Here is a 19117-nt window from a genome sequence, read left to right on the forward strand (position 1 = left end):
GAGAATGAAAGAAAGGTCATGAAACACTTTATGTACAAACTATTGAATGGGAAACTAATTAGCTCTGTAAACTTTCAACTAATGCACAATTAAAAAAAAATATGTGCGAAAGGAAGTGCAGGTTATTAGGCAGGACACTTGGTTCATCCTCAAAATTATTTTCTCTAATTGTTATGGAGAGTTTTGTACAGACTTTCTTAACCTAAGTGAATAATCCGTTGTGGCAACGGAAATGTGCTAAACCCCAGAATTATAAATAAACTAAAACGTAGGCGACTAAAGGTGCTAAAAAGAATCACCTCAGGTTAGTTTTATAGAGAAGCCTTCACTGGTAACACCATATGGATTAGGGGTTCCTCTTGGGTGGTTATATAATGCCTTATGCATACTGTTATTATTGGCTTTTAACAATTTATCAATGTATCAGCTCCTCTGTAAGAGAGCACCATTTATACCCAATGCTGAGTTAAGACCTGGCCCAGAGAAAGCATTCAAGAATTGTTGGAAATTTTTGAATAAATTAAGGAATGACTGAATGAATAAAAAATTGATCGTTATTTTATTTAACTCACTACACACATTTGTTAACTCACATCATATTTGTCCCTATTGAAATTTATTGTTCATATCTGTTATATAGACCACCATAAGAAATACAGTTTGATAGGTGATGGGTAGACGCATCCCACTGATAGGTGGCAAGCAGTATATGTTCATTTTTCATCAAAATATATTCTCCATTTCTCTAAGGTTGTGGACATAGAATCATGAGAGTTTCAAAGGTTTGAGTTAATTCCTTGGTTACTACATTTGGAGCTTTCTGCCTAAATTATTTTCTGATATTTATACCAAGTGAAACCATGGTAATAAACCACTCAGGATAAGGGTATATAAGGAGCCAGGGAGTATTCTGAAAAGATTATGGGTTTAGAAATCCAAAAGCTATAACTTTGAAATTCAGTTCTGCCAGTGGCTAGATTTCTGGAATTATATGTCTACCTTGCCCTTGAGCAAGTAAATTTCTTAACCTCTCCTGGTTTAACTTCCCATCTATGTGATGAGCATAGTTTAACAATGTGATATGAATTTTGGCAACTATAATTATTCAAGAAAAGAACATAAGAGAGATAGATTGTTGTAAAGTAAAACATAAATAATTAAATACCACCCCCCTACAAAGACTTACAGCTAATACTTATCTCCTACCTGGACTGCAGCAATAGTTCCTTCACGCCTCCTCCTGTCAACTATTACACTGCAGCCAAACAGATTTTTTTTTCTTTTTTTCAGTTTCTCATGTATACTGCAATCTGTCCTACCTCGAAGTATTCACACTGTTATTACCTTTGCCCAAAAGCAACCCATCCACCTCACACCCACAGAACACCAACACAAACATACATAAACATACCTCCCTATGTGTCAGACTCTTTTTCATCTTTTTTGGCCTAACTTGTTACTTCTTCAGTTAAAATGTCCCTAACCCCTTCTCTAAGACAATCTTCTTTGTTATTCTCCATTATATATGATACAACTTCTGTAGGGTTGCTGTGAGTTGGAATTGACGACAGCGAGTCTCGAGTCTATATTTTCATAGCATTTCAAACAATTTCTATCAGCATACCTCTTTATTTGTTTGATCAATATCTGGTTTTCCACTAGTAAGTCACATGAGGGCAGGAATTATAGGTCTGTCTTGCCCATCACTGTACGCCAAGTGTCAGCAGAGTGCCTGCAGATAGCAAATGCCCAATTAATATCTGTTAAATGATTAATGAATACAGGAATGAACAAATTGGACAGAAAATGCTGACAGCAATGGAAAACATAATTACATTAGTCTCACCCCATATTGGTTTATAAGAAATATTCACCAATGAAATAATCATCTTTCTCTCAAAGAACAGTTGAAAACTTCACTGGTATTTCCAGAATATGAGATAAAGAAATGTAGAGATTGTTGCTTTGTGAAGCTCCATGTTGAGGTCTATCAAATAAGGTGAAGAGTATTATAATGTGTCCCTCATGGTCGTTTCTCAGAGGCCCAGGCCATGTTAAAAACATTTCACTCTCAGTCCAAAGTCATTACCAACAACTATCAATAGAAAACTGGTCATTTAATGTTCTACATCAGTGTTTGTTACATAAAAGAAAGTGTCAGACCACTTTTAAAAAGATTCCTCAGCATAAAAACTTGTTAGAACAGGTTTGTCCTATGCCATCCACTAGACAAGGTATAAAACAAACAAACAAAGGAAAAACACACAAATTGGTCCTAAAATAGGAGAAATTATAGGGTACTTTTGGTAGAATTTCAGAATTGATTTATGTGCACCTTAAACACATTACAGAGTCCCAGAAAACTAAGGAACTATAATTCTTCCAGTCAGGTCACAGGTATGCCTGGTTTTCTTTTCTAGTCCACATTTCATTTGCACACAGGAAATAAATGTATAAATAATCAAATACTTGCATACATACTTTTAAGAAGCAAAGAGATGAAATTCTCACACCTAGGTTTATCTGAATTCCCTCTCTTCAACCATGTCTTATTTTTGCAGAACCTATTTCAAAAATTGTCTTGTTCCTTCTTTTTCAGGAAGATCACTGTTGTCATAAAGGACAATGTACTTCGATATCTCAGGTTGTCTTTATTTGAATTCATGTGTTTGATGAGCTCCTTAGAAACATGGAGTTTATTCATGAATGGACCACACATACTTAGGTAGCTAGAAATTATTGACCAGAACAAGCTGCATGAAATTTGGTTAAAGCTGTCTTTTGTGTTATATCTGAAAATGCACATTCCCTCTGTTTTCACCCCTGCCCACAATCTGTGATAACCCAGATTCTACTCTGTCTCAAAAGTGAAATTCAGACAAATGGCTGCAGGGCAAAGGTCTTTTTAATTGAATGTTCTGTGTACTCAAGGAGCCCTGGTGGTACAATGGTTAAGAGTTTAGCTGCTAACCAAAAGGTCAGCAGTTCAAAACCATCAGCCACTCCTTGGAGTCCCTATAGGGCAGTTCAACTCTGTCCTACAGAGTTGGTATGAGTCAGAATCAACTCAACGGCAACAGTTTTAATTAATGTATGATGAAATCATGCTCAATATGGAAAATGGATTTTTGTTTGCTTGCTTGCGTTTTTGTTTTTCCCAGAATTAAAACGATTGACACTATTTAGAGTTTACCAAAACATCTAAGGAAATAGGTCCTATTTTGTACTACTTATGGAAGTTTGAAAGATAAAGTTCTTGGGAAGGCAGTTTGGCATTCTCTCTTTTTCCATCCAAATGTTCTGGACTAAATTGTATCCCTCAAAATGTGGGTAAGAATACTTACTAAATCTACACCTGTGGATATAATCCCATTTGGGAATAAGGTCTTGTTATGTTAATGGGACTATACCAGTATAGGGTGTATTTTAAGCCAATCGCTTTTCAGATATAAAAAGAGTGGTTTAAACCCAGAAGCGAGCAAGCAGAGATGGGGGAAGATTGATGCCAGGCCACATGAAGATTGCCAAGGAACCAAGTAACAGAGAAAAAAAGGGACAAGGACCTTCCCCCAGAGCCAACAGAGAGACAAAGCATTCCCCCCTAGAGCCAGTGCCCTGAATTCAAACTTGTAGCCTCCTGAACTGTGAGGAAATAAATTTCTATTCGCTAAAGCCACCCACTGTGGTATTTCTGTTATAGCAGCTCTAAGAAGCTAAAAAAAAAAAAAAAAAAGGTAGGACACCCAGAATTTTACATCTGATTATTTCCTTTTACAGAAACACATGTGAGCAAAAAAAAGGCATATGAAAGAATGCTCGTAGCAGGTTTTAAAAAAGAAATACTGGAAAGAACATAAATGTTCATTGGCATGAGAATAATCAAATAAATTATGGCATATCTGTAGTATTTTTTAAAGTAATTTTAAAAGGTTAGATAAATCTGTATGGACTGAAATTGAAAAAAATATTTAAGGCACATTAATTGGAAAAATGTGCAACGTGTAATGTAATGTGTGTATAATCTGATTTTTGTAAAGAATAAAACTCTTCTGCATATGTGCTTAGGCATATAAATGAATAGACAACAATATGGAAGGGGAAACAGTAGCATAACATTTTTTTCATTTAGCATGGATGGAGATTAGAAGTTGGGGATCAGGGTAAAAATGAACTTTTACTTTTTTTATTCTGGTTACCTCTGTAATTAAAGCCTCTTACAATGAGAATATTTTTAAGTATTTACGTGTGTAAAATAAGTCAGTACCCCCCAGAACGAATACATGATGCACCCACCACAAAGCCTGAAACACAGCAGGCTCTCTGTAGTAAGCAGACTCTTTCCTCCACGTGACATGAAGCCCAAACCAGGGACAGAAGCGGGGGGCATTTTATGATTGTATTCATACCATGCAGGCTGTATACATACCCAAGTGCTTAACTTGGATGTCAGTGAGAAATTTTGAGGAGTACTTCAGGATCAAACCAGCTTCATAAAAGTTATCATCACCCAGGTAAAGAGAAATGGGGAAATGTGACAACTATTTCTCTGGAACACGGTGTATAGTTCTAAGTTCGTTGGTGATCTCATAGTTCGGCCTAGTTCCCTTGTTTTACAGATGGGAATATAAACGTCTGTTTTACAGTCTTGCTGAAGACACTAAGTTTGTTGGAAGAGATAGAGTCTTAACCAAATATTCATTCCACTAAACATTGTTATGTGCCAGGCATTTGCAGTGGGCAGTGGAGATACAAAGAAGATACCACATAAACCTGCCCTTAATGAGTACACAGTGTAGAAGGGGTGGTTGGCACTCACATTCAAATATCCTTTCCTTCCACACATATTTGTTGAGGGACTACCATGAGCCAGGCACTGTTCTAGGCTCCGGAGATAATTCAGTACACTAAACTGAACAAATGGAAACCCTGGTGGCATAGTGGTTAAGTGCTACAGCTGCTAACCAAAGGGTCAGCAGTTCAAATCCACCAGGAGCTCTTTGGAAACTCTATGGGGCAGTTCTACTCTGTCCTATAGGGTCACTATGAGTTGGAATCGACTCGACGGCACTGGATTTGGTTTGGTTTGGTTTTTTAAACTGAACAAAAATCAGTGTCATCGTGGAAATAAGCAAATTAATAAGTAAATGAAATAGCGTGGATGAGAGTGATAAGTGTTAAGCAGAAAAAGCAACGATGAGGTGATTCAAAGCTAAATTTTTTGCAAATGATGAGAAATAATCTGGAAGTGGTAAAAGAAAATGAAGATGAGTAGAGCAATAATGTAATGACAGAAATTGAAAGTTCTGTTTTTTTGTTTTTTTTTTTAAATTGAGGAAGTATGAAGAAAAACAAAGTGAAAGAGGCAGAGTTAGGAGCAGGTGGGACATCTACCCCACCTCCAGCCAGGCTGACATGGGATGTGATGCTGTGGAAAACAAAAGAGCGACCACTGAAGAGGACGGCAAGAGAAGCAGTGTCATCAGTGGGATATGTGGAAAGCACCATATTGTAGTGAGAAAATAAAGGGATCATCTACAGAAAAATCTGAGGAGGGCGTTAAGTGGATTTTCCCATGTTTAACATGAATCCCAGGGGCATCTGAGTGGGATATACTGTCAAAAATGGAAATGTCCGGAGATATTTTGGATTTAAATTTTGGAGATAAGGGGTGACCTGGTATTGACGTAACAGGGGTGGTTGAGGATGAGGATTTGGGGTCATTCCTTGCTGGAGTGAGCAGTGTAGTGGGGACTTAGGTGTATGCAGGCAGAGTCCTGTCTCCTGTAGAGGGGCAGCCTTACTGCTAGGACTTGTAGCACATCAGCCTCTCTGCAGGAGAGGAGGGGTACCTACAGTGAACACAAGAATTCTCTCTCTGGACCCCTGCTGGCCTGACAGCTTTGATACTATTCTCTGCTATCATTTTCCAGCCTCTTAATTACTGTTCCACATTATGAATGTGTTTGAAGATAGGGTGGGCTGTAAAAGGAAAGATTCCCTTTAGTAATAATGATTTGAATGTTTATGCAATTTTGTTGGTGTTAGTTGCCATCGAGTTGATTCACCCCATTTGTGCAGAGTAGAACTGTGCTCTGTAGGGGTTAAAAGGCTGTGATCTTTTGGAAGCATATCACCAGGTGTGTCTTCTGAGGTGCGCCTTCTGAGGTGCGCCTCTCTGGGTGGATTCAAACCGCCAACCTTTTGGCTAGTAGTTGAGACCCTAACCATTTGTGCTACCTGGGGATCCCATTTATGCAATATGTTTTATGTATTTTGCTACTTGAAAACCGAAATGGATAGGTTTATCCGAGGACTTAATCACAGTCATTGTTCCTATAACCCCCAAAATGAACTTAAAAAATTAGTTTCCTGAATTGGTGTATCTTTTTGTTGTGTATTTGCTCAACAACAGAAAATAAATTATTTTAAAAAAATCAGTTTCCTTTCTACAGAGCCTTTAAAAAGCATGGTGAAAGCTCAGATAAGAAGAGGAGCTGCTTATTTCTCAGAACTGCTTGACAAAAATCTCAAACACTCTGACAAAATATAAACAAAACTAACTCAATTAGTTCTAATCTGTAGGTGATACTTCTCAAGAGTACTTTCCTGAAAGAGCCATCACAAGAATTAAAATCATTCGTTGACCCCTCCTAATTATTTCTTATCGCTAAAACTCACCATTTTGCGTTTGCAGGTATGAATATAAGCAAGAGTGAGATGGTGAAAGAAACTTCATTAAAACCATCTCGGAGATCCCTGCCTTGCCTCGCCCAAAGCTACACATACTCACAGAGCTTGAGCCAATCTACCTCACTCTTCCAGTCAAATGAGAGTGAATCTCAGGCTCCCACTTCTGTAACCTCAGTCTCTGTTGACAAGGCAGCACAAGGTGAGTAACTTTTCTGATTTTCTTGTTCAGTTTATACAGAGCGAGTGTTTTCAAGTGATCCCTTCATTACTTCATTTATGTGACTAATGTTTAGAGACCTCTTAATTTAAGGAAGCAAGCTCACATAGAAAGGAGAACAGGTAACCCATGAAAGTCCATTGGTTGACCAGATGTGTTTTCTTTCTTTCCTTACCCTGGAGATAGTCAATTCCATATGAACCTGGACTGAATACTGGCTGTTTACAGTGGAAGACAGACTCAACTCCATAAATCACCAGCTCATTTGGCTACTGTTTACATCCATTTTATTGATGAATACTATTCCAGGCAAGAACTTATAACCAATATTTGAGTAGAATATGTCAACAATAATAAAAACTCAGTTTTTGGGGGGGGAAAAAAGACCAGAGACTTTAAATAATATTGACAATATAACAGTGAAGAATTTCATGCATGAAGATATAGTCGGACAAGTGTTGGCAACAAAATGTTGGCATTCAAGCCTCGGATAGCACAAGGGCTGAAATTCAGGGATGTACCAACCAGATGCCACACGTAAAGAGATAGCTGTCCTTAGGGACTCTTCTACACGTAACTGCCCACCTGAGCCACACCATTATGCCTTTGTTGTTGTTGTTAGCTGCTGTCCAGTCAGCCCTTGTCATGTGGTGATCCACAGGGTTTTCATTGGCTGATATTCAGAATTAGATCTCGAAACGTTTCTTCCTAGCGTGTCTTAGTCTGAAAGCGCCACTGAAATTGGTTCGGCATCAAGTAGCTACACGCAAGCTTCCACTGATGGACAGGTGGTAGCTGTGTTTGAGGTACCTTGGCCAGGAATGGAACCTGGGTCTCCCAAATGGAAGGCAAGAGTTCTACTACTGAACCACCACTGCCTTCATTATGCCTTCGGACAATCCCTTTTCACAAGAGTCAGGAGTCAAAATACAACCAGAGTCGCTTTTGTCCAGTGAAAGAAGTATTTTTATTTTTCTGTCCCTTTCTGCATTCCCATATGATTCTGTAGGGTTGCTTCTTCCTCTGGATAATTCGAAAATAAGATTCTATTTTCAAACATATTATAAAATCACTAGTTATTATTAACAGTCAGCTTTTTTACAACCAGGTGCAATAAGGAAAGTGACTAATTGTTCATTACGATGAAGGTATTAGTCATAATATACATGCTTCTTTCCCTTATTGAGAATGGCATTTTAAATAACTAATTTCAACTTATTTTCTTAAAAAAATTCTTGAAGTTTGGTCACCATTTAGATATCAGTTGCCATGGTCATTTTCTGTTACCATGTTTCTATTTCCTGAAACTTCCAAGTGTTTTTTTTTTTTCTTTTTTTCAGTTAGCGCTGAGGAGAGTAAAAAAGACTCTGTGCTTAACTGTTCTTTCACAGACCTCAGTGATTTTTGCTTGGGTGAGTTGATTTTTAATATTTTTCTCCTTTATTTCCGCTTCAAAGGTAAGCTATAGTCTCCAAACATAGAACAATTTTTTTTTGAGGGGGGAACTTGATGTTTGCCCTCTAACATCTGGTGGGTAAATATAATATTCTGAGCTTAAGAATGTATTAAAATATCTTGTCTAGTTTGAAATTCAAATAATATGAGAAATTACCAGGGCCAACAGTCCTTTAACCTAACAATTTTAACAATTTCTACTTTTAGTATTCTGGAAATTTATTTTGATTTTTCTATGAATAAATACATTTACACTACTACTTATAGACTTATCAGATTTAAGCATTATCTATTGATTGCTTGTTATGCCAGATAAAGGTTTAGCACATTTACATAGCCTTTGGATTTTTTAGAGTTATATTGCTATTTTAAATTCGAGTTTGTTGGTTAAAATTATAGTTTAGAGAGTATATTTATACCTCTATATCATGTTCTAACATAGTTCAGCAATATCTCTTGACTCCCAATTTAGCAATGAAAATAATGTTTACCAAAGAACCAGCTGATGTGGTATTTCTTTTTTTATAGTTCCAAGTTGTTATGACCTCTATGCCTCTCAATATTGAATATTCCTAGAGTCAAGGTCAAATGCATTCTTCTCCCCACCCTTCCCCATCAAATTACACCCCCCTCATCAAATACTCAAAATCATGCTCCATTATATTTACTTTACTGTTTATGCCACAGCCTTCATCTTCTTCTTCTTTAAGAAATTCTTGCTATCCAGTGACTTTTCATTGGATACTGGATTAATTCCAGAGTTTCTTATATCCTACATATTCCTCTTTCTCAGTTTTCACTCTTGTTTTTCAGGCATGCCCTCAAGCAACTAGGTCAGAATGTTGATTTGAAATGCAAATTCTAAGTTATTATATTCTTTATTATATGTATGCACATCAACATGACCAGTTCACTCTTACGTTTAGTTAGTAATTACTTGAGCATAAAATAGATTAAAAATTGTTTCCCTTAAAATTTAGAGACTGTAGGGGAGAATGAAGAAAACTAAAGATACAATGGAAAGATTAGCCCAAAGGATTAATGGACCAGATCTACCATGGCCTCCACCAGACTGAGTCTAGTACAACTAGATGGTGCCTGGCAGCCATCACTGACTGCTCTGACAGGGATCACAATTGGGGTTTCTGGATAGAGCTGGAGAAAAATGTAGAACAAAATTCTAACTCACAAAAAAGGAACAGACTAACTGGCCTGACGGAGACTGGAAAAACCCCGAGTATGGCCTCTGGACACCCTTTTAGCTCAGTAATGAAGTCACTCCAGAGGTTCACCCTTCAGCCAAAGATTAGACAGGCCAATAAAACAAAACAAGTCTAAAGGGGCACAACAGCCCAAGGGGAAGGCTAGAAGGCAGAGGGGGACAGGAAAGCTGGTAATAAAAAAAAAAAAAAAAGAGAGAACACAAAGTTGAGAAGGGAGAGTGTTAACATGTCGTGGGGTTGTTAAATATGTGTACAAACTGTTTAATGAGAAACTTGTTTGTTCTGTAAATCTTCATCTAAAGTACAATAAAAAAAATTAGAGAACCAATAATAAAAAATTTAGAGACAGTGATTCACTATCATCCAGTATTAGTTATTTCTGATAGAAACCTGATATCTGTCTCTTACTCCTTTGTAATTGATTTTTTTTCTCCTCTCTTGTAAATTTTTATGACTGTATCCTTACTGCTTGTGTTATAAGATCACACAACACCATGTTTAGGTATATAAGCATGTATGTGTGTTTATTCATCCTGCTCTAGAGTTTTTTGTCCTTTTAGTTTAAGTTTCTTACGTTCTTTCCACTTAGGTGTTTTCTAAATTTTCCTAAAATTTCTGTACTTCTTTCTCTCTATACACTTTTTCTGAAAGTCCAACTAAAAGTTAAACATTTTTCTTTCATCTCATGATTTTGATTTCTGTCTCTGTTCTGAAGATTCTCTGAATTTTTCTTCCAAATATCTTTTGATTGTGCATGTGTGTATGGGGGGGGTGGGGAGGGGAGGCAATTATGTATGTATGTTTAATTTTCAAGACTCTATTTTGTTCTCATAATGTAATTTTTTCAGAGCATGGTATTCTTATTTCATGAGTATAATGTCTTAATCTTTCTAATACCACCACTTATGACTGTTTTTTCTTCTGATCCTTAAATTTTATCTGTTTTTCAAGGGATTAGTTTTTCTGTGGGTTTAACTTAGTCTTTCTCTTTCAGGCTGTCGGATTTCCTAAAAATTCTGGTGGTCTTTGATTGTCTATTCACATTTAAGAATAAAAGAACAAGGAGACTGACTCAGAGCTCTGGGTACCTGGGCAAGTCTTAGAAACTAAAAGGCTTTACTTTTCAGAGTGAAGGGCTTAGGAGCCATTATATAGAAGACCTAGTCAGTGATAGAATGAGGAGGACTTTACTCTAAAATGTCAACCCCCTCATTAACTTCCCTAGATTTTACTGTCTAGCACTTTGAATTTCTTTTGAGAAAGGTTTTCAGGTTCTATTGTCAGGCCTTCAGTTGTCTTAAATTTTTACCTCCTATACTCACTACTGGGGCCCTGGTAGTGCCGTGGTTAAATGTTTGGCTGCTAACCAAAAGGTCAGCAGTTTGAGTCCAGCAGCTGCTCCTTGGAAACCCTATGGGGCAGTTCTAGTCTGTCCTATAGGGTTGCTATGAGTCAGAATTGAATCAAAGGCAACAGATTCTTTTTTTGGGTTTGCCCTCTGTTTTTCTGTCATTTTTTTTTTATCCAGACATCTCTAGGATTTGGCTAAGGATATTCATTCTCTTCTCCCTCCTCTGCATAAATTCTAGGCTGAGTTACTCCATCATTCAATACTCTTCCCTTAGAAATTTTAATTCTAGAAGATCATTGTAGGTTTTGCCTTTTAAAAATTATTTTATTTTTATGTTAATAAAGTCTCAGGAGGAAAGGGCAACAAACTTGAAAGGTCATTCTGCCAGCTTAAACTCTGTTTCCTTCTGTATAATCAAGTGAATGAAATGGCTCTTTGATGAGATGTTTTACTACATGGATGAAATGAGGAAAACTGTAAAGCAAAAAGGTAGAACATTTATTTTAGGAACAAACTATACAACTTTACTTTTAAAAATATATCCGAAGGAAATAATATGGGAAATGAAAAAAAGTACTTTTTTTTCTAGCAGCTTTGTTTATAATAATTAAAAATATTAGAAATGGAAGAAAATTGAATATTCCAATAGTATCAGAGTAGGTAAAATAATTGTAAAACAGCTACATGTTAGAATATCACATAGCAAACAAAAAGCAAACTTGGTGCTGTTGAGTCGATTCCAACTCATAGCATCCCTATGGAAAATCACTAGCCATTATTAAATTGTATTATAGAACATTAAATGTCATGTTGCGAAATGAAGTTTAAAAAAAAAAATCACCAACAAAAAACAGCCTAAATATCAACCTAGTCTTGCTTTCATCTTAGTTAAAAATGTGTTTGAAAAGAACTAGAAAGAAATCTAGCAGTATGCTAATTAATAGTGAGTAAGTATCTTTTTTTTTTTTTAAGTATCTTTAAGTGGTGAGATCATTTGGTGGTGATTATGTTACTTCTTGCCACTGGTATTTTTTTTTTTTTCCCTAAACATGTTGAAATATTGTAATAAAATAAAAACTGTTTAAAGAAAACATTTCCATCATAATGTTTTGGCAAATAGGAAAAATGCCCATATTTCAGTCAAAATAGCACACAATTCTATGGATAGTTTTCATAACTGAAATTTGAAACTGGTTGATGGTTACCCAGTATTTGGAGAGATTCTGATATTGTTTTATCCTGACTCTCCATTCATTTTGATTTATTCTTTATTTTGATTTAGTTTTCCTGTAATAATGACAAATGTAGTCAACCTCCTACGCTGCCTATGATGTTACCTCATAAAGTCTGTCTCAGCTACCCAAGATTTACTTTCAAATCTATAGCTGCCTGGACTTGCTCATGAGCAAGGCTTTTGAACTGAGGCTTTCCCACTTTTATAAATTGAATAGAAATAAAATAAGTAAAACTAGAAATAAGTAAAATGTGACATTACTATGCCAAGCCCCTACTTTAGCCACCTAAGACAGCAGTAAGCCCTGAGTTCTCAATAGTGAACATGTGGTGGGCTAGCCACATTGCCTACGTCAGAGTTTCTCAACTTTTGGCTGCGCATTCAAATCACCTGGAAGCTCTTAAAGCTCCAGAGAATTAGTTTTAATTCGTCTGGGGAGTGACCTTGGCATCCATATTTTAAAATGTCCCTGAGGTAAATACATGATGTAACCAGGATTAAGACTTTCTGCTCTTAAAATTCTATCTTGGTTTCTCTTTAAGGACATTGTTATGATACATTCGTAGTGTTTTAAACCATGACTTGCGTTGTTTATAATAGCATCTTGGGCGGCTCCAAATTAGTCATATTCTCTTACAATACTTCTTTTTTATGTGTGGCATACAAACAGTGCTGGAGTATTAAGGTTTCCTATTTACAGAAAGACCACCACTTAGCGGTTTCATTTCATATGCAATTTCAAAAAGAAAATTTCATCAGAACAAATACACTTAGAGTAAAAAGTCTTTGACATAATAATTAATTCTGGAGGAGGTTGCTATTGCCAGTTATTGTCTGAACAGAAAATAAAAAGGAAAAACAAACGTGAAACTTGCCTTGTCCGTGATATCCATAGAGGTAGTAACAGTTTACACATCACTTTTCAGTAACAGTGCTCCCAAATTAGTACCAGTCAAGAGGCTGTCATGTAAACCTTTCTATTTCACTTCCATAAATCTTATTTTTGTAGTCTGCTGTCCCAAACTGCTTAATATAATTGGATGCCCTAATTCTATATTTCTTTCCTCATCATTTTGCTGTATTTCAATCTTTTTACCTACCTGGTTTGTATTTATATATCTTCAGGTATTACATTTCCTACTCAATTTTTTAACATCCCCCAGCATCAATCTGTCATTCATTCAAGTTAGAGAACATCGCAACTTCTGAAAGGCTTCAAACATGCACACGTGATGAGATCTCTGCATTTATACTGAAGGTGAGAATGAATCTATAGCTGACTATGATATCACTAAGCATTCCAGGAATCCATCTGGATGTAACACCTGGCTGGGGACTACTGTTTTAGAGTCAGCTATCCACTTTGAAAAGAGATTAAGCAAAACGACATCAAATATACTGAGAGTAATTAAATGAAACATGAGTAAGTATTTAAGCAACATGTGCTTTCCTTAAAATTCAAAAAAGCTGCCTACCCTGATTTTGCTTTGGAGTGCAGACTACCAGCTGCTAGCATCTGGTTGGTTATTGAATGGGAGTTTCCAAGCACCAGTAGGTTGTGCTACAATTTTTGGAACCTGAATAATGCATTTAATTAAAGGGTTTCCTTTTTTTTTCATTGGACTGCTGTGAGCTGCCCCAAGAGAATATTAACAGTGTGGCAGAGTTAACTGCATGTAGTCACTGTTTCACTGAGGAGTGAAATTTCCTAATGTTCAAAATGAGAGCTTTAGAGGAAGCAATAATCAAAAAAAAAAAAAAAACCATTACCATCAAGTTGATTCCTACTCATAGCGACTCTGTGGAACGTATGGTTTCCAAGGCTATAATCTTTGCAGAAGCAGACTGCCACAACTTTCTCCCATGGAGAGGCTGGTGGGTTCAAACCACTGATCTTTCAGTTAGCAGCCGAGTGCTTAACCACTGCATTACCAGGGCTCCCGCACATAGTATAGGTTCAACAAATAGTTGTTCATTGCCTTATTCAGTCATTCATTAAACTTGTCTTTCACACTGAATCTGAAGGACTCAGTCATGTCTACACTAAACAGCTGTTCCTATTATCATCAGAATGCAGATATTATAGCATAGTGGAATAACAATAATTTACTGAAGTCTTATTGCATAGTACTTTTCCTCCATTATTTCATTGAATTTTCATCGCCTTTTGGGTTAAATACTATTATCATCCTCCTTTTTTACAAATGAGGAATCTGTTCACCAAGAGGTGAAATAAATTGCCAAATATCCAGTCAATGGAAAACTGAGATTCCATCCCAAGCAGGCTGAACTCCTCACTTGCTCTCTTAATCACCACAGTAGGGATTGATGTTATTGTTGGGTGCCTTCGCATCAGTTTTCAACTCATGGTGACCCCATGTGATAGAGTAGAACTGCCCCGAAACGTTTTCTTCACTGTAATCTTTAAGGAAGCACATTGTCAGGTCTTTTTCTCACAGACCAGCTGTGTGGGCTTGAATTGTCAGCCTTTTGGTTAGTAGCTGAGTACTTAACCCTTGTATTACCAGGTTAGTGATTACCATAGAGCACTAGTTCTCAAGATGTTAATATCTATCATGTTTGGAGGGAAGGCTGGTATTCAATTATGAAATATATTTGGGGAATAGTTGGTTAAAGAAAGCCAATAATGTTGGAAGCTTGGACTTCTGTTGTTTGTTTTTCATTTCATTCTTTTTATTGCCATCTCGGAGCCTTTAGTTCTGCTTTTTATAGATCATCTCACAAAGCTAGGACATCATTCTACCCCCACCCCTTCTCTCACTTTCTCCCCCTTAGTCATTCTGGGAAGTATGGATCCATGTAACATGAATGAATTTGAAATCCTGGTGCAGTGATATTGCCCATTTCTCCTGGAAACGTTTCTACATTGCTTACTCTTTTTTCTTCTTAGTATTCTGGAAAATAACAAGGGCAGAGAATTCCACATTAATAAGCAAGTCATGCTTGCCTCTGCCCCTGCCTATGTTGTTATGCTGTTAGGTGCCATCAAGTCCGTTCGGACTCAGAGCGAGCCTATGTACAACAGAAGTAAAAACACTACCCAGTCCTGCGCCATCCTCACAATCATTGTTATGCTTGAGCCCATTGTTGCAACCACTGTGTCAATCCATCTCATTGAGAGGCTTCCTCTTTTTCACTGACCCTCTACTTTACCAAGCATAATGTTCTTCTCCAGGGCTTGGTCTCCCTCCTGATAATATGTCCATAGTATGTGAGATTAAGTCTCGCCGTCCTTGCTTCTCAGGAGCATTCTGGCTATACTTCTTCTGAGACTGATTTCTTTGTTCTAATACAGTCTGTGGTATATTAAATATTCTTCACCAATACCATAATTCAAAAGTGTCAATTCTTTTTCAGTCTCCTTATTGATTGTCCGGCTTTCCCATGGCTATGAGACAATCGAAAATACTGTTTTCATAGGCCCCTGTGTACACTGTATTAAAATGAGGAAGCATAAAAATGAAATATACAGAATTTGCAGGGCCCTCTGAGACCAACATAATCTGAGTACAATCAGCCTTTGAGTACAACCAGCTGAAACACATATCTATCTAATCTTGTGAAGTCAGTGTTGTGCTAATATGAAATGAGTCCCTCAGGAAGTGGTTTATATGAATGTGTTAGGGCATTGTTTTTTTTTTTTTTTTATTGGTTTCTACAAGCTTAATAGTTTAGATTGGTGGAGTACCTGTTGGCCTCATTTCTTAAACAATTATAGTCAACTGATTACATGGTAATTTTGTTTAATTCTATAATATTAGATAATATCTTCTAGTTTTCATTATGTTTTTCCAATAGCATTTCATAATATGATGATATAAGAAAGAACTTCCTAATAACATTGCCAATCTATTTAAGAATTATGGAAATAAGGGAACTTCATTGGAAGAACATAACATTTTCCAGTTGTGATAGCCTCACCAAAAAAAAAAAAAAAACCCACTGCCTTCGAGTCGATTCCGACTCTTAGCGACCCTATAAGACAGAGTAGAACTGCCCCATAGAGTTTCCAAGGAGCGCCAGCCTCACAGTCACGTTAAATCTTTTGAATTATTTACTGAACACATTCAGTAAGTTCTCTTTGCTCAGTTTTCAAAGTGTATTCAGAATCTAACCATTGCATACCACCTCCACTGCTGCACTGTAGTCCAATCCGTCACCGTCTCTTGGTAGAAAAATGCAGTGAGCTCCCAACTGATTTCCCTCCTCCAACTCTTGCCTCCTTTCAAGCTGTTTTCCATATAGCAGTTACAGGAAGCTTTACAAAAAAGAAAATTAAATCTTATCACTTCTTTACTCAGACCCCTCCAGCGGTTTCCCACTACACTTAAAACAAAATGTATATACCTTAGACAGTGGCATTTGCAGGGCATAGACCTGACCTCTCTCAGCCATTTCCTAAGGCTTCCCCTCACTCGCTGTGCTGCAGCCAAACCAACCTTTTTGTATTCCTTGTTCTTACTAAGCTTTCTCTTACCCCATGGCCCTACACTAAAATGTAGCAAGTTCACATTCCTCTCACTTTCTGTCTCCTAATCTTGATTTATTTTTCTTCATGATACTCATTGTTAGGTGCCCTTAAGTCAATTCTGACTCATAGCCACCCCATGTGACAGGGTAGAACTGCCACATAGGGTTTTGTTTGCTGTAATCTTTACAGAAGCAGATGGATTTGAACTGGGTGGATTTGAACTGCCAACCTTTTAGTTAGTAGCCAAGGGCTTAACCATTTTGCCACCATGGCTCCTCTCATAATACTTATCATTACCTAAAATTTTGTGATTTCTCGTTTTTCTCTTTGTCTGTTTTCAGAGGACAGAGACTTTGCCAATCTTTTTCACAACTATAGCCCTAAAATCAAGAACAGTACCTGGCACATAGTAAGTGCCCAGTGTATATTTCTAGGATTAGTGAAAAGACAGATGGATGGATAAAGGCAAAGTAGGTAATAACATGCACACATCTTTGGAGATTCTGCTGCAGAATCTGCCCATAACTTTGCTCTTTGTAATGTCATCCATTACTGTGATTTTTCTCACCTGTTAGGTATCATGTCTTTAATTTTCTTACTGAGGACCTAATCTGAATATATTCCTTTTTGTAGAGAATTTAAAGACCTGAAAGTTATCCTTCTTCTTAAGTAGTAGGGGAGTTACCTTTCTAACATTACTCTGATGTGAAATTCTCTCTAATACTCCAAGGCATGTATATACTCCCTCGTCCCTATTATTATAGCACTTTGAATATAGCCCTATTCACATTCAGTTTGTTACCTAAATGTAGGCCCTACCCAGTGTGGCTTTGAGTCAATGAAAGTACACTGACGTGAGGAAGTAGAAGGGTGTTTATTGCAAGCATGCAGGCAAGGAGCAAGGAGGTATATATTTCAAATCAAGGTCCCTGACAAAGGGAAGCAGAACCTTTTATACTGTCCCTCACAAGGAAGTACATACAAACAACATGGATCACATAGGTTATCATGGCATTGTAGGCACAATAAGACAAATTGCATTTTTTTCCTTTTAGTATGTGTAGAAAATGGCAGGTAAGTTCCACCTGGGGCAGGGATTTTTTTAATAGTCAAGTAGGTTTTATTGAGGCTTAGGCTACTTTGGAAACCCTGGTGGCCTAGTGGTTAAGTGCTACAGCTGCTAACCAAAGGGTCGGCAGTTCGAATCCGCCAGGCGCTCCTTGGAAACTCTATGGTGCAGTTCTACTCTGCCCTACAGGGTCGCTATGAGTCAGAATCGACTCGATGGCACTGGGTTTGTTTCTTGTTTTTTTTTTTTGGTAGGCTACTTTAGAACATTTTTGAGGCTAGTAAACTGGTTTTAACTGGTTGAAGTCAGAAACAGAGTTACAGGCAGTGCTCAGTGTCTTGAGGATAATGGATAGGAGGAGAAGGTCTTGTTTGATAGTGGCTGAGCTGCTGCTGGCTGCACTCACTGTCAAGTTCACTAGATCATGTTTTATTCATATTACCTAGCACATACAATTTACTCAGTAATAAGCAGATAAACTATCATTGGGTAAATGTAAATAAGGATGGATGAGAACCCTGAAACAATGATCGAAGTGTGTATTTGCAGGATTTGCCTTGTTATGGCATTGACTGAGTATAGCTTCATCGGTACCCTCATTGTGACTGACTAGTGTCAAGACCTCAGGTGAACAATGATAGGATTAGGAAAAGTTCGTAACAAAGACACTGCAAAGAGTTAATACGTTTGGATCCTCGTCTTCACCAGACTCTAAGCACTGGGTAAACCGTATGTAGATAATTAGATTTATTCTTGCCCTGAAGCTTTTGTGGAATAATAACTTTAAAATTCACGGAATTTATTATCAGTGAGAAGACCTAGTTTCAAGAACCAACTCTCTCACTTACTAGCTGGGTATACACTGTTGTTGCCTCCCTTTCCTGATTTGTGAGATGGAGATGTTAATATTACAATTTAATTTCTCCTTATAATGCAAATAGAGATTTTTTAAACAGAATTTAATTCATAGTTTTCGTGAGTCTCGAGTGAGAGTGCATATGCAAACCAAACCAAACCTGTTGTCGTCGAGTCGATTCCAACTCTTAGTGACCCTATAGGACAGAATAGAACTGCTCCATAAGTTTTCCGAGGAGCGGCTGGTGGATTCAAACTGCGTAAATTATAAAATAGGAAGAAAACCTTACATAACATTATTATTTTAGTCTGCAGCCTCAATTACTCTGGCAATATTGGAGCAAACTATTCTTAGCAATATATAGAAAGGTTGTACAGTAGCAATAGAGACAAACTAATAGTCTTACTCATGTATATCTAAAATTGTACAAGAGCTACCTCATCCATTTCAAGATGTTCTTGCAGTTACAATGCAATGCAACACAGCAGTGAAATAAAATTTCATCATAATAACGAAGAACAACTGTACTG

At 37.1% G+C, this 19117-nt stretch overlaps 1 protein-coding gene across 1 annotated transcript in view; it reads left to right on the forward strand.

Moving 5' to 3' along the window:
* The window catches only part of ANO3 (anoctamin 3), a 320613-nt gene that overhangs the window by 113811 nt on the left and 187685 nt on the right, over positions 1-19117 (forward strand). The window contains exons 2-3 of the mRNA XM_049890733.1: positions 6695-6889; positions 8248-8319. Of these exons, the coding sequence (XP_049746690.1) occupies positions 6695-6889; positions 8248-8319 (267 nt within the window). The remainder of the gene's footprint in view (positions 1-6694; positions 6890-8247; positions 8320-19117) is intronic.

Source organism: Elephas maximus, chromosome 7 (genome assembly GCF_024166365.1).
Source record: "Elephas maximus indicus isolate mEleMax1 chromosome 7, mEleMax1 primary haplotype, whole genome shotgun sequence".
NCBI classification, from domain to species: Eukaryota; Metazoa; Chordata; class Mammalia; order Proboscidea; family Elephantidae; genus Elephas; species Elephas maximus.